The sequence below is a fragment of the Annulohypoxylon truncatum genome (assembly GCF_022578515.1).
Source record: "Annulohypoxylon truncatum strain CBS 140777 unplaced genomic scaffold F4807scaffold_39, whole genome shotgun sequence".
In the NCBI taxonomy this organism is placed as follows: Eukaryota; Fungi; Ascomycota; class Sordariomycetes; order Xylariales; family Hypoxylaceae; genus Annulohypoxylon; species Annulohypoxylon truncatum.
The window spans coordinates 274,250-292,679 of NW_025953825.1; the positions used below are offsets into that span (position 1 = coordinate 274,250).

Here is an 18,430-nt window from a genome sequence, read left to right on the forward strand (position 1 = left end):
CATCACATCATCAGCTCTCTTCAAGCCTCTCAAATACTTTCTTCCTCTTTCACTTCTTCCCTGCCGGTCAGGTATTTTCAAGCATATAATCCTAGACCACTCTTACCTACATACCTACTTACCTACATATAACAATAATGTCTTACTTCAAAGCCATCATCGCCTTCGGCCTCCTGGCCACCGCCCAGCTAGCCGCTAGCCACGGCGTGATCACCAACGCCACTGGCAACGCCGGCGGGTCCGGAAGTAAGCAGTTCCACACCTACACCTTAACCACCTTCAATATCCCCCACTCGTATACATTCCTACCACCATACCCCAAACTAACACACCCCCCAGTGGCCCTAGGCGTCGACCCCTCCACCCCCCGCGACGGAACCCGCCGCAACCCCTTCCAACAAGACAGCACGCGCTTCCGGGGCGCCTCAGCCGACACCTTCGGCGAGACCATCGGCGCCGGGGCCAACGACCTGGAAACCGGGACGCAAGCCATCATGGCGATGACCGGGGACCAGCTGCCGCAGGTAACCGCGGGCGGCCAGGTGAAGATGACGCTGCACCAGGTGAACTCGGACGGCGCGGGCCCGTACACGTGCATGATCAACGCGGACGCGACCGGCGCGGACTGGACCGCCATCGACGTGACGCAGAGCCCGCCGGGCAAGAACTCGCGCAACCAGGCCGGGAGCGAGACCGATTTCCCGCTCACGGCTGCGATCCCCGCCGATCAGACCTGCACTGGTACTGTCGCCGGCCAGGACAACGCGTGTCTGGTGCGCTGCCAGAACGGCGCAAGAGCCGGGCCGTTCGGCGGCGTGGTCCCCGTTCAGAGTGAGTCTCTTTCTCTCTCTTTTCCTACTTCGCTTCTTGTGATGTTTTCTATCCGGTGCCTTTTCGGTGTGTCCGTGTGAGAGAGTAAAGAACGTGATGACTAACGATGGGGTGTTTAGTGGCTAGCGGCAACAACTCAACCTCCCCCGCGACGACGCGCCGAAACTTGGCTCGGGCTATCAGGAGGAATGCAGCTCGCTTCGCGCAGAAGGAGTGATCGGCATCTCCATCCAGCATCTCGGCCCCACCGTACGCCCTTCGCTTGCTCCCGGGATCGGAGCGGAGTTGTCGATGTCCGGATACTTATCTTTGTATCAATAATTGTGTGGGTGGATATACGGAGGGGACAGCACTTATTTCGTTTTAGTATTACGATTAGATAAATTTTATCGAGATATCATTGAGATCTATTATCAGAAGCACCCCCATTCAAGTTGTCAACCATGGTCGTGATCTCCGACGCCGCAACTACACCGCTTGTAACCGTTCCGGAGTCATGGAACCTCGTGAAGCACATGTCGTGGTGATATACTCATATAAGCCAAAGCCCAAAGGTCGAATAAGAGATTGAGTATTTCCAACCTTCAAGGTTGAATACCTTACCTACCTGGCCATACCCTTCGACAAGATGTCTTGCACAGAGGGCCGAGATGCTGATTTAGAGTTACAAGAACAACCGCAGATTCTTGTAACCCATAACGAAGTATCTTTGGAAAGAGGACCATCCCAGGAACTAAAGCCCGTCGACGGGGGTCGAGATGCTTGGACAGTCCTCATAGGCGGCCTGATCTTCGAAGCATTCTTCTGGGGTTTGTCTTAGGCTCATCTCCCCGCAGACTGCTTACCAAATAGCCATCTAACAGCGACTAGGGTACCCGGTCTGCTTCGGAGTCTTCCAAAACTACTACACCAACCAGCCCGAATTCCGGGATTCGAGCTCCGACATCGCGCTCATCGGCACGCTCGCGCAGGGCCTGGCAAGTCTCGGAGCCCCCTTCTCCGCCATGCTCACCAAGCGGTTTCCCAAGTATCAGCAGCATCTGATCTGGATCGGGTGGCCGGTGACTATCGGCGGGCTCGTCGCAGCCTCGTTCTCGACATCGGTCGGCGGGCTGATTGGCACGCAAGGAGTCATGTATGGCGTCGGCTTCGTGATCCTGAGTTATCCCATCATCAACATGATCAATGAATGGTGGGTGGCGCGTAAGGGCATGGCCTTTGGGCTCATTTCTGCCTCGTCTGGCGTAACCGGCGCTTTCCTGCCCTTCCTCATCGAGTACCTGCTCAACAAGTACGGGTGGAGGACCACGCTGCGCATAAGCGCCGTAGCGCTGGCCATGCTTACGGGCCCGCTAGTGCCGCTATTTAAACCAAGACTCCCCCCATCCGAGAGCGCCGTGCTGGCGAAGACTAACTGGGCTTTCCTAAAACGCCCGCTCTTCTGGATCTATGCGCTTGCCATCCTTATCCAGGGATTGGGGTTCTATTTCCCCTCCGTATTCCTGCCGTCTTACGCGGCTTCGGTCGGCATTCCAGCAGTGAGCGGCGCCTCGCTATTGGCTCTCATGTCTGTCGCACAGGTTCTCGGGCAGTTTGCCTTCGGATACCTATCTGACAAGACGCTACCGGTCAGTCTATTGACGATTGTATGTTGCGTCGCGGCATCGTTGGCCTCGTTGACGTTCTGGGGGCTAGGCAAATCAGTAGCCTTGCTAGCCGTTTTCAGCCTCCTGTACGGGTTCTTCGGCTACGGCTTCAGCACGATGCGGGTGGCGATGGGGCGCGCAGTCAGCGACGACCCGTCCATCGTGGTGTCGACATATTCGATATTTGTCTTCTTGCAGGGTATCGGAAACATTCTCGTCGGCCCTCTTAGCTCAGCGTTGATGACTCCGTCGACGGAGCGAGGTCATTTTGCGGCGGGAAAATACGGCGGCGTGGTTATATTAACGAGTTCGTCGTACTTCTTGGCTGCGTTGGTTATTGGAGGATGGCATGGTTATCAGCGCTTATTCAGTACGATAACTCGGTAGTATAACGTGGTCTATCTGGCGTGTCTGGCTATTCGCATGTGCCGCGTGTATGTCGATGCAACGCGGAGCTGCAAGAGTTGGAGCTGCATCGGAGCTATATTGAAGCTACACAAGTGCTCGTCGCACTCGATGGTTGCTGACTGCGCCTCCCTCCGCGAGAGACTAGTCCAGACGAGTCTAGGCTTAAATGGGACCACGCGCGTAGGATGTTAAAACCGTCGATCAACCTGCAATACCTAAACAACCATCACGTTTCTTCCCGGCGACCAACCACAACTGCCACAATAGGCATCTTAAGGACCGTCTATCTCCATGCTAGCTACGGAAGATCTTTCGGTAATGCAAGGTAATTAAAGGGAAGTAATCGGCGATCCAATCGTGTCCAGCTCGTCGTTTCTAATAGATTACCTAGATAATATATCATATATCTCAATAGATATCAATATTTTCGTGCATGTATATTGTAGTATGAATGTAGGTGGATTATCATAGCCCCTAATTACTCGGGAACTTATGGAACTATTGAACTGGTCGATTCTGATTGGTGCCCACACTTCCATTAAGAACGGTCAGGGGACCTTCCCACTCTTTCCCACTGCCATTACCCTCGATGACGTCATGGGATAACTTACAGCTACTATGCAAACGTATAGCATATGGCTAAGGGAATCTTACGGCAATTCATCCAATATCTTAGACGGAGACATTTCGAATTGCGTTTTCAATTCGCTTCCAAGTCACACCACCTGCAGGTCAGATGCTTCGGGTTTGCACAGCCACCATGATTGAACTTAGAGCTTGGCAAGGAGCTATTGGGGAGAGCTGTCTGCTTTGTGTTATCGCAGTTACGTCGCAGATCGAGACTCGTCTAGGCCATCTTACATCATGACAAGATAGGATACCCTTACCTAGGTATGTCCTAGATATCATAGAGGCGAGGAGAGGCGAGGAGGGGCGAGGGATTGGCATATCAGAGCCAAAAGGTTCGGACGACTTGGGTGGTTATGACGAATTTAGAACACACAAGCCGAAAGACAATCCAGCCCTCTTGTGACTCGCGAACAGAGCTAAAGCTATCATATGCAAGTTAAAAAAACGACGGGTTGCCATTGGATCAGCTTGGATGTCTAGGCAACACGCTAGTTACCCCAACCGTCATCTTGGCTTTGGAGCTTGGTATTTCTTATATCGATTATGCTGAGTCGTGATACTGCTCCAAACAAGGACGTATACGGGAGACGGCTGCAATGTAACCAATAAGAATCCGGGGTCTCACGACAGACCATGCAGCAATATCCGGGAGGCAACCCATTTACCACTTCCGGGCGATGCTCCTTTGTTACTCTAGTAGATCATACACTCTCTAGTAGAGTCTTAGGCAGTTAGACCGGGTAGAGTAGAAGAGCTCGTGGGGAGATGGACACATGGAGAGATGGACAGATGGAGTAGGAGAAGGAGACGGAGACGGAGAGAGAAGTCGATTACTCCGCCACATCAATCGATGTCTCGCAATTCGAGGAAAGATCGGGTGGAATTACGTACATGGAGCCAAGGAAGGCGAGGTACTCCCAAACTCTATCTGTCCCCCTGTTTGCATGTGGTTTGCTCCTTCTCATCGTATAAAGGGTCTCAAAACCCAGATATCTGGGTCAAAGAAAAGTATTAGTCTTATACAGATCTCGATCCTTTCAACTTCATACCTTATTAAAATTAGAAAACATACTATTTATTACACACTTCTTACCTAAGGTATTTCTATTCTATTCTTTGAAGACGAGCTACAATATCGTCCATTCTACCAACATATCCTATAGTCTTGAAGCTAATACGTAGCTACTCCTAGACTTTTATTACACCTGTACCATACCTATTCAACCCAAACACAACTACGATGGCAACAGGCTTTCAAACACAAGCACCCCAATTCACGAATGGCTTCGCCGGTGAACAGCCGCCAGCCAGGGAACGAACTTCGTCGCGAGACTACTCAAACACAGACGAATGGGGTGAGTCTTCCCCCTATATGAGCATTTTACAATATACCGAAGCAAATCTCCACGAATTTTTGATATTTTTTCCAGTATACTGACATGAGATGTCATAGACGCATCCAAGACACCTCCCTCACGCTTCCAGAAGCGCAAGGGCAGCATCTACGCCACGCCCTCGTCCAGAGACGGCCACGTCGAACGCAACCGCGATGCCGTCGAGGAATTCCACAAGGCGCACTCGAAGCGTGTACGTATTCCAGCACCCTTTCAGACTCCACTCCGGTCTGCCCGGTCTATCCTCTCCTCCCCTTCCCCTTTTTACTCCTGTCTCAAAAGTCGGAGTTGTTTTTAACCCCCTCTCCAACCGACATATTATATTTCCCGAGACATGTCTTACACCCTAAACCCTTGAGCCCTTGCGGAGAGGTGCGGAGGTGGATAAACAGCGACGTCAGACTTAACATTAATACTGACCATCACTTTCCAGTGGTCCATGTCGAGCGCCGGGTCTAGTCGCCGCGGCAGCGTCGGCAACGCCCTCAAAGACAACCACGGGAGTGCCAACGAGCAGCGCAAAGGCAGCCAATAGGGACGGACCGTGTGGCTGCCGCTGATGGAATAGGGTCGGGGTCGCGAGGGTCATAACCGACACCACCGCAGAGACAGAGACACCTCCCCCCACGAATACACCTACGAATTCGAACTCGTACACACGCACATACGTAACCGTCGAGTCTACAACGAAGACGAAGACGAGGTCTCGCTGGGAAGGAAGAAGAAAGTGTTGATGGGTCCGGGGCTCCTGTGCTTGAAGGGGCTGGTTGATTCGTTCGCCTGTATTACATACATAGGGTATCGCGGAATTTGATTCTGATGTTGATGGGGGTGCTGATGACGACGGTGGGGAGAGGTTGTATAGGTAACCCGGCACGAACTTGCCTTGTTTTATTCTCGTCGAAAATTCAATTCTTACGTTTCGCTTCGCTATGAACAAAAAAGAAATAAATATACAGAATTCGATTCGAATTTGCTCCCTGTTCTATGAAATGACTGCTATGGTTATTCATTCTGGTACATAAGTGGAAGTAAGGTTCGTGATAATGAGGGGATGTGATGTGATGCGGTACCTGGCTGGGTCCTCGCGGAAGATTGCTATTACACCCAAGATGTTCCAGGTCACTTCTCAACAACCCCCTAGATCGTATCTCGACGAAACTCATCTCAGTTTAGTCGATATGAATTTCCTATCGCATTAGTACGTATGAAGAATTCCAGATAGAGCTTACGAGTCATGTCTAGATTCGGTGGCAAGTGAGACTAAGATAGGTAAGCACCCGTCTCACGCCAACAGCGTCCGAATCCATCCGGTTTTCAATGTGGGGGTACGTGCCGAACACCCATCCGGCAGACATATGCCGTAACAAAATCAGGCGACGCGCATCCATGGATAGTATCACTCAACAAAATAATTAAGATAGATACCTACTTGGATAGGTAGGTAGGTAGGCAGTAGGTAAGATTGGCTTTTGGTTCGGATAAGTTGTTTATGTAGGTACGGAAGGTAGTAGTAAGGTAGGTTATGGAAGGGTAGTTAGGTATCTGCTCTGCTTTGCTCTGCTGCTATGCCACCGGCAAGGTAAAAAAAACCGTCAACAACCGGCAAAAGAAAAGAGGAAAGAAGTTTAAGATAAGGAAAAAAACCACACGTTGACAAACGGAATATGCTGCCCGTTAAATGATGATGATTGGATTTGTCATCCGTTTCCCTTTCCCTAAGCTCCCTTCAACCTTATGCCAAATGAAAATATGAAGAACCAGTACAAAACCACCTGGGGGGATTAGAAACTAATATCGTCTCATTCGTCGTCCATGTCATCGATGTCGATGGCATCTGGATTTGTCGGAACGGGAGGCAGCTCCTTTTGGATCGTCCCTGCGAGTCCTGCGCTCGCTGCCACGAATCCTGCCGGTGCCCGGGCCTGCCGTTCGAGTTGCTCCATCGCGTCGGCGACCTCGGGGTCTCCTGTTCCATTGGTACCTTCACCCGCTCCTCGTTGGTTAGCGCGTGCGATGGCTTGCGATGCAATAAAGTTAACATCCGTGTTATACTGTGCCTGCACGCTGCGCTTGATCCGTAGCATCTCCTTGTATGTATCCTCGTTACCGTGCTGCACCTCAAATTGCTCCCACTTGGTCCAGAACGCGGGGTTGGTGCGCGGGTCGCAGAATTGAGATGCGTGGCCGTAGATGGCGCGAGCACGGTCGATTTCACCCAGCCGTTTCTCCATGTCGGCGAACTTCAGACACATATCCCGAGCCTCTTCGTCGGGAAGGGCTGCAATGGCCCTTTCGTAAATCGGTCTTGTGGACTGGACTCCAAAGTTCGAGGCTGACTTGGTGATATAGAAGTTGAACATATCGGCGCGGTCTTCATCTGATACGGCACGAGTCGCTCTTTCGTAAATGCGCATAGCATGCCTTGCCAGGCCTCTTTCTTCTTCAAGGTTGCCATACATAAGATATAACGTCTTAGCGAACTTAGGAGGGCAATCTTCAACTGCTTGCTCGAAGAGGTCGCGAAGCCGTTCGATTCCGATTTTTCTATCCACCGCCTTTGTCAAGTATAGATTCCATAATTCGAAGGCGACAGGGTAACTGAAGAGGTCAAGTCCTCTCTCGTAGATCTTGAAGGATTCTTCGTAGTACTTGTTTTCTTCCAGTAGGTTGGCGTAGTTGACAACAGTTTGTGGTGTAGCAATACGAAGCTCGAAAATTCGTTCGTATACCTTCTTTGTCTCTTCGAGAGTGCCGACGCCTTCTACAAGGTCGACATAGAAACTCCATAGCTTCCAACTCTTATGAACCCTCTGTTGTGGCGAAAGGGTTTCATCGAAATAGTCGACTGTTGATCTCTTCGGAGCTTGCACGGCCTTTGTCATGATCTTGACTGCCTCATCCAAGTTCTCATTGCGAAGTTCCATCTCAGCCCATTCGATCCACATATCGGCCAGCTCCGCAACTGATTTGAAAGGAACTTTGACGGCCTTCTCCATAATGACTCGCGCACTTCGCAAGTCACCCCCCTTCTCATAGAATTTGGCGTAATTAGCCCACAGCTGGTGAAAGGGTCCCACTGCTTTCTTGGGATTGATCGCGGCAATAGCATCGGTATATGTCTGCACAACCTCGACTTTATTATCTCCCCAAAGTGCCACTCGTTTTTCCCATTCCGAGACGCTGTTGGGATTCTGCCGTAGCAATACATCATTGAGTAGGAATGGCCGTCGGTCCATGAGTTGCTCGAATCGCATCATGCGTATATCTAGATCAAAATCGGCATCTTCGTCAACTTTGCCGGATTCCGTACGTTCGGATGCTAGTTCCATCAGCGCGCCGATGATGGACTCCTCAAATTCAGCATAACTGTCGAAGATGAGAGTAAAGTCTCGAACAGTCATAACAGTCGTAATGCCTTCTTCGAAGATGTCCCTTGCGCGTTCGAAGCTCCCCCTTTTCGCCCAATATGTCGCTAGACCACACCAGAGCTTCCCCCTTTGATCGGCAAATCTGTCGATACCACTCCTAATGATTCGCTCGACGTCGATGCCAGTCTCGTGGCCAGTCTCAACTTCGTTGGCATGCTCTACGAGCAAATCGACCATCTCACTCCATAACTCGTAATGGCCTTTACTTTGCTTGCTGTTGAATCGCGGGTTGTTCAAGATATCGATGTACTTCTTTACAGCCTCGGTGTAAAGGCCAACCTGAATAAGAAGCTCGATAAAGTCTTCGGCATCTTCAGGATGAACCTGCATATACCTCCGCCAAATCTTGACTGCCGTGATGCCAGAGGCAGAGTTGGCAAATGGCCTGTATAGCGCCCATATTCTGTTATGTTGGGTTATAGGAAGGGCTCGTAGTGCTCGGTCGAAGGTGCGCCGAGTGAGAGTAACGAGAGGCTGCTTCAGTAAGAATTTCAGGTATAACTCCCATATTCTTGGCATCTTGTTGAGCAGGATTAGTGCTCGCTCGAATAGGGCGTTGACCTTCTTGTACTCGGAAGCGAAGACGGCAGCGTTCAGCTTCGAGACATGCTTGGTTCGGAATTGCAAGTACTGCCCAATGTTAGTATTGAAATTGCGAGCATACGAAGGTATCGCCAAGGGAAACTGAATCAGGATTTGCCTACCATCTTCCAAAGCTTGTACGACCTCGGTAGTTGCTGACAAGCCCGCTCGAGAACGAAGGCCTGCTCCTGGGGGGTGCCATGCTGGAGCTTGAACTGAATGTAAGCTAGCCATGGTTTTGTACTGCCTGGGTCTCGTAGGATATCCTGTTCGTAGACTGCGTCTTCATCTGTCTAAAGCGATGTTAGTTACAATTATAATCATAGTGGATGAGTATTAATAAAATGGGTAGAACAAGAACACTTACAACAAGGTGAAGGTCTGGTTGTCGGGCACTTCGGATGCCATTGGTCAGGCCATTTGGCGACATTTTCAACAGAAATATCCCAGCGATTGTGGTTGTGCGCGATCGCTCGCAGATAATGTCTGCAGGTCGACGGTGTAATCGAGATAGTCAGGGCATCGTCGAGAAGGTTATAGGGTTGGCGACTGATTTCGACCTCAGGCGTCGAAGTGCGTCGAAGTGGGAGGCGACCGACGTGAACGCGCGACTGGTTCCAACTAGGTAAATTATTTTAAAGATCAGGTAGGATTGGTTAGGATTTTTTTCTGAATTCCAGGACCATGGCAAACCTTCAACCTATTAGAATTAGTCTTTCATTAGGCCATTATTAGAGTTTAGATGCAAGCTGAATGCACGTACTAGGATGATGTGTCCACTTATTTACCAAACCATCAACGAAGAAGCCCACTTGTACATATGCGACTTCAGCTAGGAAGGTACCTCCGTCATGTATCAAAGCTGCTAGCAGTGCAACTGCACCTCAGCACTCTAATTGATAAGTTCATCACGAGTACCTAGCAACTACCTTCAACCTCCTCCCAATCAGCTTCCATTCTCCATCCCTCTTCGCTCTAGAACTCTCGAATTGTATATACAACCACCATCGTGCTGGGAGCCTATCGAACATAACCAAACATTACAGATACAAAGGGTCGAAGGCAACGGATAGTACATAATGTCGGGAGCTGGAGTATGTCAACAATCTCCGCCATATTGGATCGAACATGAAGTTGTAGTATGATGCTAATGCATCCCTTAGGACCGCGAGGCTGTCTTCCCGACGAGACAGTCGTTGGGTATCATGAAGTCGAAGCTCAAGGGAGCTGAGACGGGTCACAGTTTACTGAAGAGGAAGAGCGAGGCCCTTACCAAGTAAGCTCTCTAATATCCCCGACCTCATTGTCCTCTCATGTCTAACCTCTACAATTAGACGTTTCCGAGAAATCACCCGCCGGATCGACGAAGCGAAGCGCAAGATGGGTCGGGTCATGCAAATCGCCGCCTTCTCTCTAGCTGAAGTTTCGTACGCCGTAGGAGGCGACATCGGCTACCAAGTGCAAGAATCCGCCCGATCGGCGCGCTTCCGGCTGCGCACCAAACAAGACAATGTCTCCGGTGTGCTTCTCCCCGCTTTCGAGAGCTACCTGACGGAGGGCAACAACGACTTCGGCCTCACTGGTCTGGGAAAGGGTGGACAGCAGGTTCAGCGGTGCAGAGAGACTTATGCTCGCGCGGTGGAGACGCTGGTTGAGCTAGCTAGTCTGCAGACCGCATTCGTGATTTTGGACGAGGTGATTAAGGTTGTGAACCGAAGAGGTAAGCTTTCTTGAAGTGTTTTGACGAATAACTAGAGGGCTGAGCTGACTATATTACTAGTAAACGCAATGTAATTTAACCCGATCTAGCACCCTCATACGCAAACACTAAACTAACTTGACTATAGCGAACACGTGATTATCCCCAGGACAGAAAACACTATTAAATGTAAGCCCTTTTCTTCAGTGTTCCGGACCAAGTACGGAAGTAGCTAACTCTAGCGTAAGACATCAACTCAGAGCTTGACGAGCTAGACCGAGAGGAGTTCTACAGGTTGAAGAAGGTGGCCGGCAAGAAGCAACGTGATACTGCTGCGGCAGACGCAGAGATGAAGGCGAAGAAGGAGGCGCAAGAAAAGGAAGGGCAAAAGGACGTTCAGCCAGATGACTCGGCGCCGGCTGATTTGCTAGCTACTAATGAGGACGACGATGTCATTTTCTAGAATGAAGTTGTGGGGAACTAAGTACGGCTTATTCAGACGAGTGAATGGGAGGTGGTTAGCCGGGGCTTGAACTGCATTATCCGCTGGGTTCATCGGCTTGTCGTTATTGTGTATCTGTACCCCTATTGTGATACCAAGAAGTTGAAATGGCTTTGGATTCCTCTACTTTCTAGTCTAGGCACAGGAGCAAATTAAAGAAACATGAATATATATCATAAGCAAATCTCGTAATTTGTCTTTTACTTCGTTTTGCTACCAATGGGTACCTTACCTGCCTACTACGATGTCTATATTAGGCCAAGTGCAAAAAGGGTATAAGTAGACGCGTATCGTACATGCCATCCCCCGTCTCTACTCCCCACCACCAAAGCTGGCCACAACCAAACAGCACAAAAGCCTACGCTTACTGCCTCTGGTACGTGACCTTGATAAACTTGTCGCCAAGCGACATACCCGCCGTATTCTCCTTGGCGGTGATAGCGCCGGCCTCGGCCTCGTACTCGATAAACGCGATGCCCTTGCGGCCGGGGACGAGGCGGACCTCGCGGAACCCTTCGAAGCGCCCGAAGATGCCCGTGAGCGCCTCGATGTCGTGGTAGTCGTCCGGCACGTTCTGCACGAACAGGATCTTGTTCGGCGGCAGGTACTCGTCGGGCACGACGGCGTTGGGGCCCGCCGACGGCGCCGTCGGCTTGAGCCCGCGCGCTGCCTTCGCCGGTCGCTGGCCTTCGCCTGCTGCGGGCACCGCGCCGGGGCGCTTGAGACGTTTTTGCTCTTCGGCTGCTTCTAAGGCTTTCTTTTTATCTGGTTTTAGGGGGGGCGCGTATGTTAGCATCTGGCTCTCTTGTATTTCTCTTCCTTTCCACGTCTTCAATTGTAACATCAAAATACAGAAAATCGCGACATACCTTTCTCGGCCAACCGCCTCCTCTGGTGCAGCTCGAACTCGTCTTTGTTGCCGGTGCTCAGGACGGTCGCGTCGCTCCTGGTTCGCGCGAGCGCGACTTGCATGGGCTTGTCGAAGAGCTCGAAGCCCTGGACCTCCTCGACGGCCTGGGCGGCGGATTCGGGGCGCTCGAAGACGACGAAGGCCTGGCCCTTGGCCTTGAGGTTGCGCTTCGCAACGATGTCGATGATGTTGCCGTACTCGGAGAACACGGTCGATAGGGCCTCCTTGAGGGGCTCCGGCTTGACGCGCTCCTCGAGGTTCTTCACGTAGACGCTACGTAAACGGAAAGGAATCGGGTTAGCTACTTGAACGAGACGAGGATGGTACACATAGCCAGGGATTTGTATGTGTCGGAGTGCAATGACACATACGTGGCGATGGGTGGGCCTGAAGCCATCTTGCTAGATATTCTCTCGTGATAATATTTAGGGTACTTTTATCGCTTCAAAGTGAACGATGGTGTTCAGGTACTTAAGTTTGAAGTTTGAAGTTTGAAGTTGCGATTGTTTGAACCTGGAATGGAACAACACGCTAGAGCACAGGAAAGGTAGATGCTGTTTTAGTCCTTATCGATAATGAGGAGGTACCTCGATAAGTACATAAATCAATAGATGCATAAAAGGGTACCCCTTGATAAGCAGACATACATTCAGTCGACTACAGGTGGGTGTATTCCTTGTAGGATTTCACCTAGTCTTATTTCCAGGGCGTATGTCGTGTCGTCACCATTTTATTATAGAATAAGGTATATAGGTATTTTCCACTTCAGGGTCTGCCCCTTTTCAACTCGCTCTATTATACAACACATAACACTGGGGGCAGCCCATCTCCTCTAACTTTGCACTGGACCTGCTGTCTATAGCTTATAGCTCTCATCCACAATGAATACGAACACACCGTATTTTCTTCCTGGTTCTTAAGTTGCTGCAACTTCCTCCTCCTGGCTATTACCCTTCTCTTCTACCTGCTGCTCGACCGGCTCTTCGGCTTGTGGTTGTTGCTCCTCCTGTGCGGCTTCCGGCTCCTCTAATGCTAATTCGGTGCGTAAATCAGGCAGGAAACGGTCAATTCGCTTCCACGTTTCTACCCATAAGTTCTCCTGGGATGGGTTCTTGCTTGGCGGAACGAGGTATCCACTACTGGACATAAATAGTAGTACGTTTTTCAGATTTTCAGGGACAGCCTCCTCCTAGATGCCGGGTTAGCGATGAGCTATTAGTCAATCGAGATTTCTTTAAGACTCACAAGACTGTCGCCCTGCCCACTATTCATCAGCCTGTCCATGATGTCGATGATTTTGAGCCACAGATCCAACATGCCATCCCACTTAGAGAGAAGTACAAGGTATTGCAGGAATGTCTTGCAGAGAAGCGAGGCTGCTTGTACTCTCGTTTCACTCATGCCATCCCGATCTGAGGAGTAGACTTCTGGCTTCAGAAGTCTCAAGATTAGCGGGAACAAGACCTCCCCGAAAATAGCGGTCCATTCTTTGTGGTCACTGCATGTTAACTCGGGAGATAGGAGTGACCTCTGAAGAGACGAGAATGCCAAGGATCGCACTTCGCGGCACGGGTTGGTGCACTGTGAGGTTAGAGCTTGGAAAATAGGTAGCCAGTATGCTGACCAAGCTGTAAAATGGTCAGTATGGTGGCGCAGGGTCGTACGAAAACGGACTTACCCTCGCTATTTTCAAGGTGTGACTGTTTCATCAAATGAGGGATACGGGATGTCATGCTAGAAATAAGATTGATAGCTTTAACACCCCGTGAGACGACAGCGTTATCGCTGGCCTCCTTCTTAGGGGGCCGAGCATTTCTCTGCCTTCTCTCACCCTTCTGCTCGACAGCTGCGCCGACTTTAGCGGCAGTAGCGTACTCATTGAGCAAGGCAATAGCAGCTTCGTAGTTATCCGCAATTATTGCGGACGGCGAGCCCGATACGCCTCCCTCCAGTATCTCAAAGACGGTTGGAGACGCCTTGGGGCTGCCCGCAAGGATGCGTAAGATAACCCAGAAGTCAGGCGAAGTCATAATTTCGCTCCGTAGAGGGCCTGGTTGTTCGATACAAAGTTTCAACCCTTGCAAAACCAACTGTGATGTCTTTGAAAGCGTTTCCAGCGGGAAGCTCGATATGGCATGCAAAAGCACAGGTGCCCGTACAAAATCATGATCCTGTCTTGTTAGTATAGGCATACCCCTAAGCGATGCTGTGGTGTTGCTTACATAACTAGCCTTTAGCACGCTAAATTGGTAGAAAGCGGCTCGTGAAACAAGAATGGGGTGGTGTTGGGGAGAATCGCGCAAAATCATCTGAAGAGCTTCTGCGACTGGTTTGCCGAGCAGTCCAATCGTTTCATCGTCCCTCAATGCGAGAATAGAGCAAAACTCAAGGATATATACCACTGCAGGGTCATAGGTTGGTTCCCTGGGCGATGGTTTGGAAGTAGATGGAGAGGAAGGCAAGCTCTCCTGCTTAACTGTGATGACAGGAACAGCTGAGCTTTCATCGTCAGGTAATTCATTCAATAAAGCTTCAACGAGTGGAGCCAATGATTTAGGTGGCAGAGCCCTGCGCAACGTTTAGTAATGTGTAGATAATTAGTTCAGAAACGACTTACGAAATGTTGGAAAATATGCTTTCTAGATCGCAAGCTTTGATGCAGTCAGCTGTGCTTAAGGAACTCTCCACCTCCTCGGATGATGGTTCCGGTGGGTCATCGGCCGCATAGCTAGAGATATACGAAGATAGTGCTGAAAATAAGCCCGTGTCGGTAGTTTTCGCTGCTCGGTCGATGACTTGAGATGGCGTGCGGAGAGGAATTTTGGGGAAGTTCAACGTCTCATCGCCATTAAAGAATGAGGGGATAAGGGAGTTGACGAATAATTTCAGCCAGATACGTATGATCTAGACAAGTTAGCCGAAGAGAAGGCAAAGTGTATTGGAATGAACCTACATGTTCCCAGCCATGGCGGATGACTTGTTCACTACCCTTCACAACACGGAAAAGGACGAGAGTAGCGAGTTGCGCTTTGAAGTCTCTGCCGAGCTTAACGGCGAGTCCGCTAACCATAACGCTGTCACTATCATCCGATACCTTGACTTCCGTGTTGAGAGCAGTGTCCGACAGGTCATCTGTATCTAATGTAGTCATGTAGCTGAGGTTCTGGATAATACGATCGAGTGCATCCGCGATGCCATATCTCGAAGCAATCTGAGCACACTGGTCGAATCCAGTGACGACTCGGGAAAAGACCGCATCGTCTGTTGCCGACATGAACACATAAGACAATGTCGAGACGATGGGCTTCCAGGTAGCAGCAAACATATCGGCGTCGTAGATATTGGTATCGCAGAGCGCCAACGGCCCTGCCGACTCAGTCTTGAGCAGAAGCTCTCGCCATGCGTAATCGAACGCGTGTCTATTATCATGCTCATCGGGGAGAATAATCTCATTGGTCTTGATTGCCTCGAAAGTAGCTTCGAGGAATTCAGGAGGGAAATCTTCTAAAGCATTGACACCTCGTAGGTTGCGAGCGAAGTCCACTAGTTCCATGCGCTGTTTGCCTTTGAGCTTTGGGCTGTGTTGATCGACATTCAGCATGATAATCGCGTACGTAAGGATGAAAACAGCATCTTCACTCTTGACGATATCTGAGCCCGAAGATGCGAAATACTTCTTCGCGAAGGCAGTCACTATGCGCTCGATAAGCGGCGACTCGCCTGGAAGCCGGAAGCTCTCGAGAAGAAGCCGGACTGCTTCGTCGACCCGCTTGCCAGAAAAGTCAAATAGATCCAAAAATGCCTCCAAGTACTCGTCATTGCCCCTTTTCGCGAGGAACTCACCAAGAACGGCCTTGGAAATGCGTGATGTACTTCTGAGAAACTTGGCGGCTGACGCAGCGTCATCACCGATAATTCCCTGTTCCTTAAGATACCCTAGCCCTTCTTTCGGTTTCTCATTAAATTTAGTCGCGCCCTTGACAATTATCTTCTTCCTTCGCCTTGCATCTCGCAATGTGGCTTGATCGGGCAATCCATCCGAAACCGGTTCGTTATCTAGACGCTCTGCTATGGATTGGACGAAACCAAGGAGAGCATCTAAACACAGAGGAGGAACGCTAGTCGTGCTCCAAGTCGCGGAGTCGGGTAGAGCGCTTCTTGAAAGCAAACCGATCATATCTTCACACAAGTTGCCTCGATTCGCATCTGAATCGTAATTCACAAATAGCTCGACTAAGAAAGCCGGCATTCGGGTCAGAGCGCCGACACTTTCGACCATTGCTTGACGAGCATCCGGTTTGCGTGCACCACCTTCCATGCCCAGCTTCTGCCGGTCCTTAACCGGAACTGGTGTGGACCTCCCACTACCCGCTTGGGATGGGGGAGGCTTTACACCGCTCGGCCTCTGCGGGATACCATCGTAAAGCGAAGGGTCAATGTTAGCCTCACGTGGTATTTCTACTGGTGGGTGCAAACATGCGATGAGGTAGGATAAGAAAAGCTCCTGTTGGAGCTTCAAGACACCTCTGCAGGTTTCGAGCAACGTTCCAGCTACGATAAGTGATTCTTGGAGAATGGCCATGTTGTCAGATCGAACGAGCTGGAAAAGATGTCGGCATAAACGGTCTTCGGCAACCAGGGCTAGAGCCGGGTGTCTTGCTATAGAAGGACCAGCAACCTCCAATGCAACGTGAATGATGCGTAACGCCATGACCCTCATCGTATCACCTTGCTGCTTATCGTGGGGATCTAAGAGATCTACGAGAACCCTAAATAGTTCTTTCATAGACGGCAATGAATATGGCTTGATTTCCGTATCGTCGTCGGATTCCTCGGATTCTCTTCTGGATCCGTCCTCCGCTTCCTGGCCGGTGTTCTCCGATCCTGATGATTCTCGTGGCTCATTAGCTGGAGGTGCATCAGAAGATGCGATAACATCGTTTCCATTGGTGGATGGAATCATTTTAACGCCTTCCATATCTCCGTTGGTTTGGTTATCTAAAGCCTCCAAGTCGTCACCGGCTTCGACTTCCAGATGTTTGAGATGCTCAAATATGATCTGGCACATACGGACCATAGCCGCTTCAGCCGTCCTACGGAGGAGTTCGGATAAACGTGACTGGCAGCACATAGTTAAACCTGTCTCCATCATTTCGCAGACGCTTTCGTCGCTTAGCAACGCGCCACCCGGACCAGAGAGCATATCCTCCATGAGGTGTAGGATCATAAGCAGTACCACCTCATCCTGAGCAGAATCGCTGGCCTCGAAACGACAGTGTGTTATCGCTGTCGACAGAGATTGCATGGCAAGGGGGAATCGTGGCGAGCCAGGGCTGATGAATCCATAAGAGAGGAATTTCCGGATCGCTTTCAGCGCAAGTATAGTTATAGGAGCGGACGTCGAGGAAGCTTGAATCACTTGAAGGAATGGATTTAGGAGTGCCGGGGCATCGAACTCGTGTATATCTGAGGGTCGGATCAACATTGCTTCTATTAGTCACACAAGAGATCCCTAGTATTTACCTTTGCAGCTTGATAGTTCATGACGCAGGCGACCAAACCCAGCCATCAAAGGATTGTCCTGGAAGCTCTTCCCCTTCTTTCCGCGTAGTCCCCACCTATTTGCGACTCCAAAGTCCTGAGTGCTGTCTGCTCCGAAGCTAGCTGTAGAGCTCTTACTACCCGGCCGTAGGAAAGGACTAGGCGGACCTAGCTGGACGGGATTCGGATTACCTCCAAGTATGGAAGATACCGACGAGCCCGCCCACCGAGCATGCTTTCGCATAGCAGAAGTAACCGATATGCATTCTGAGATGACTAGAGACACGGGGTCAACAGCCACTGTTACTGGCCGGCTTCGGTATTGGGTATTGGGCGACTGAGCATTGACATTTGCTGCGGCGCTTCCTATCGCGCTTTGATGAGGCTGGGGACCCGAGCTATTCGACTCGGGCGCAAGTTCTTGTTCCATTGTATTATTTTCGTGTTCATCCCGACTCATCGTCGCCTACGAAGGCGCCACTAGATTTATGGAAGGGGGTTTAGGACTCGATATCGTTGTCGCGCACTCGAAGATCTCGAAGATACAATACGGCAAGGTTATGCCCTAGAAATTAGCATGCGAAATGCGGAATTGGACTTTGAGGGGTTCGTGTAGGCGTCGCTACGTTTTGAATGATCCAAGACCCTTTCTTACTGTCCAATGACGTTTAATATGTAGGTATGGACAAGCTGTCGTGAATAGTAGTATCGTAGATCTTATCCTATCGCCGTGGCGTCGGGTCCTTAGAAGTCTTGCACGTGCCAGAAAACTGTCGCCAGCTGGCCGAACTATAATCGGCAAGTGTTAATCCGATTATAACAGCGTGGCGGCAACCCCTACCTTACTAAGTATTAC

General features: G+C 50.4%; 7 protein-coding genes across 7 annotated transcripts; 4 read left to right on the forward strand and 3 right to left on the reverse strand.

The window, feature by feature from the left end:
• Nucleotides 1-137: 137 nt before the first annotated feature.
• Nucleotides 138-1,048, forward strand: F4807DRAFT_464332 (uncharacterized protein; the record flags this gene model as incomplete). Its single annotated transcript, XM_048002105.1, has 3 exons — nt 138-246; nt 340-831; nt 951-1,048. 3 exons carry the CDS (start codon nt 138-140, stop codon nt 1,046-1,048), a joined length of 699 nt encoding a protein of 232 aa, XP_047850391.1.
• Nucleotides 1,049-1,208: 160 nt separating this feature from the next.
• F4807DRAFT_254774 (MFS general substrate transporter) lies at nt 1,209-3,066 on the forward strand. The gene is made up of 2 exons (XM_047994422.1): nt 1,209-1,640; nt 1,702-3,066. Exons 1-2 carry the CDS (start codon nt 1,460-1,462, stop codon nt 2,862-2,864), a joined length of 1,344 nt encoding a protein of 447 aa, XP_047850392.1. The 5' UTR covers nt 1,209-1,459; the 3' UTR covers nt 2,865-3,066.
• A 1,544-nt stretch (nt 3,067-4,610) lies between these two features.
• On the forward strand, nt 4,611-5,631 carry F4807DRAFT_254830 (uncharacterized protein). The gene is made up of 4 exons (XM_047994424.1): nt 4,611-4,613; nt 4,679-4,870; nt 4,969-5,102; nt 5,343-5,631. Exons 2-4 carry the CDS (start codon nt 4,756-4,758, stop codon nt 5,442-5,444), a joined length of 351 nt encoding a protein of 116 aa, XP_047850393.1. The 5' UTR covers nt 4,611-4,613; nt 4,679-4,755; the 3' UTR covers nt 5,445-5,631.
• A 762-nt stretch (nt 5,632-6,393) lies between these two features.
• On the reverse strand, nt 6,394-9,563 carry F4807DRAFT_254787 (TPR-like protein). Its single transcript, XM_047994423.1, has 3 exons — nt 9,290-9,563; nt 9,045-9,215; nt 6,394-8,970 (listed from the first exon to the last, which is right to left on the reverse strand). The coding sequence occupies exons 1-3, from the start codon at nt 9,350-9,352 to the stop codon at nt 6,712-6,714; spliced, it is 2,493 nt and encodes an 830-aa protein (XP_047850394.1). The 5' UTR covers nt 9,353-9,563; the 3' UTR covers nt 6,394-6,711.
• A 133-nt stretch (nt 9,564-9,696) lies between these two features.
• Nucleotides 9,697-11,307, forward strand: F4807DRAFT_441735 (vacuolar ATP synthase subunit D). The gene is made up of 6 exons (XM_047999411.1): nt 9,697-10,016; nt 10,086-10,198; nt 10,257-10,642; nt 10,703-10,712; nt 10,770-10,810; nt 10,870-11,307. Exons 1-6 carry the CDS (start codon nt 10,002-10,004, stop codon nt 11,082-11,084), a joined length of 780 nt encoding a protein of 259 aa, XP_047850395.1. The 5' UTR covers nt 9,697-10,001; the 3' UTR covers nt 11,085-11,307.
• On the reverse strand, nt 11,234-12,542 carry F4807DRAFT_441741 (RNA-binding domain-containing protein). Its single transcript, XM_047999412.1, has 3 exons — nt 12,405-12,542; nt 11,993-12,306; nt 11,234-11,888 (listed from the first exon to the last, which is right to left on the reverse strand). Exons 1-3 carry the CDS (start codon nt 12,428-12,430, stop codon nt 11,488-11,490), a joined length of 741 nt encoding a protein of 246 aa, XP_047850396.1. The 5' UTR covers nt 12,431-12,542; the 3' UTR covers nt 11,234-11,487.
• Nucleotides 12,543-12,648: 106 nt separating this feature from the next.
• F4807DRAFT_441742 (uncharacterized protein) lies at nt 12,649-18,315 on the reverse strand. The gene is made up of 7 exons (XM_047999413.1): nt 17,557-18,315; nt 14,987-17,499; nt 14,651-14,937; nt 14,256-14,601; nt 13,712-14,204; nt 13,279-13,661; nt 12,649-13,222 (listed from the first exon to the last, which is right to left on the reverse strand). The coding sequence occupies exons 1-7, from the start codon at nt 18,032-18,034 to the stop codon at nt 12,950-12,952; spliced, it is 4,773 nt and encodes a 1,590-aa protein (XP_047850397.1). The 5' UTR covers nt 18,035-18,315; the 3' UTR covers nt 12,649-12,949.
• Nucleotides 18,316-18,430: the final 115 nt, after the last annotated feature.

Bases quoted from the DNA above. Each gene is read 5' to 3' on its own strand.
- F4807DRAFT_441742 (XM_047999413.1), bottom strand. From the start codon at position 18,034: ATGAGTCGGGATGAACACGAAAATAATACAATGGAACAAGAACTTGCG. The intron at 17,500-17,556 runs GTAAATACTAGG...TCCGACCCTCAG, and splicing joins TGAACTATCAAGCTGCAAAG to ATATACACGAGTTCGATGCC. The intron at 14,938-14,986 runs GTAGGTTCATTC...TAACTTGTCTAG, and splicing joins TCCGCCATGGCTGGGAACAT to ATCATACGTATCTGGCTGAA.
- F4807DRAFT_441741 (XM_047999412.1), bottom strand. From the start codon at position 12,430: ATGGCTTCAGGCCCACCCATCGCCAC. The intron at 12,307-12,404 runs GTATGTGTCATT...CCGTTTACGTAG, and splicing joins TCAGGCCCACCCATCGCCAC to CGTCTACGTGAAGAACCTCG. The intron at 11,889-11,992 runs GTATGTCGCGAT...CCCTAAAACCAG, and splicing joins GAGGCGGTTGGCCGAGAAAG to ATAAAAAGAAAGCCTTAGAA.
- F4807DRAFT_254830 (XM_047994424.1), top strand. From the start codon at position 4,756: ATGGCAACAGGCTTTCAAACACAAGCACCCCAATTCACGAATGGCTTC. The intron at 4,871-4,968 runs GTGAGTCTTCCC...GAGATGTCATAG, and splicing joins CTCAAACACAGACGAATGGG to ACGCATCCAAGACACCTCCC. The intron at 5,103-5,342 runs GTACGTATTCCA...ATCACTTTCCAG, and splicing joins ACAAGGCGCACTCGAAGCGT to TGGTCCATGTCGAGCGCCGG.
- F4807DRAFT_441735 (XM_047999411.1), top strand. The intron at 10,199-10,256 runs GTAAGCTCTCTA...CTCTACAATTAG, and splicing joins AAGAGCGAGGCCCTTACCAA to ACGTTTCCGAGAAATCACCC. The intron at 10,811-10,869 runs GTAAGCCCTTTT...CTCTAGCGTAAG, and splicing joins GACAGAAAACACTATTAAAT to ACATCAACTCAGAGCTTGAC.
- F4807DRAFT_254787 (XM_047994423.1), bottom strand. From the start codon at position 9,352: ATGTCGCCAAATGGCCTGACCAATGGCATCCGAAGTGCCCGACAACCA. The intron at 9,216-9,289 runs GTAAGTGTTCTT...ACATCGCTTTAG, and splicing joins AACCAGACCTTCACCTTGTT to ACAGATGAAGACGCAGTCTA. The intron at 8,971-9,044 runs GTAGGCAAATCC...AACATTGGGCAG, and splicing joins CGTACAAGCTTTGGAAGATG to TACTTGCAATTCCGAACCAA.
- F4807DRAFT_254774 (XM_047994422.1), top strand. From the start codon at position 1,460: ATGTCTTGCACAGAGGGCCGAGATGCTGATTTAGAGTTACAAGAACAA. The intron at 1,641-1,701 runs GTTTGTCTTAGG...AACAGCGACTAG, and splicing joins CTTCGAAGCATTCTTCTGGG to GGTACCCGGTCTGCTTCGGA.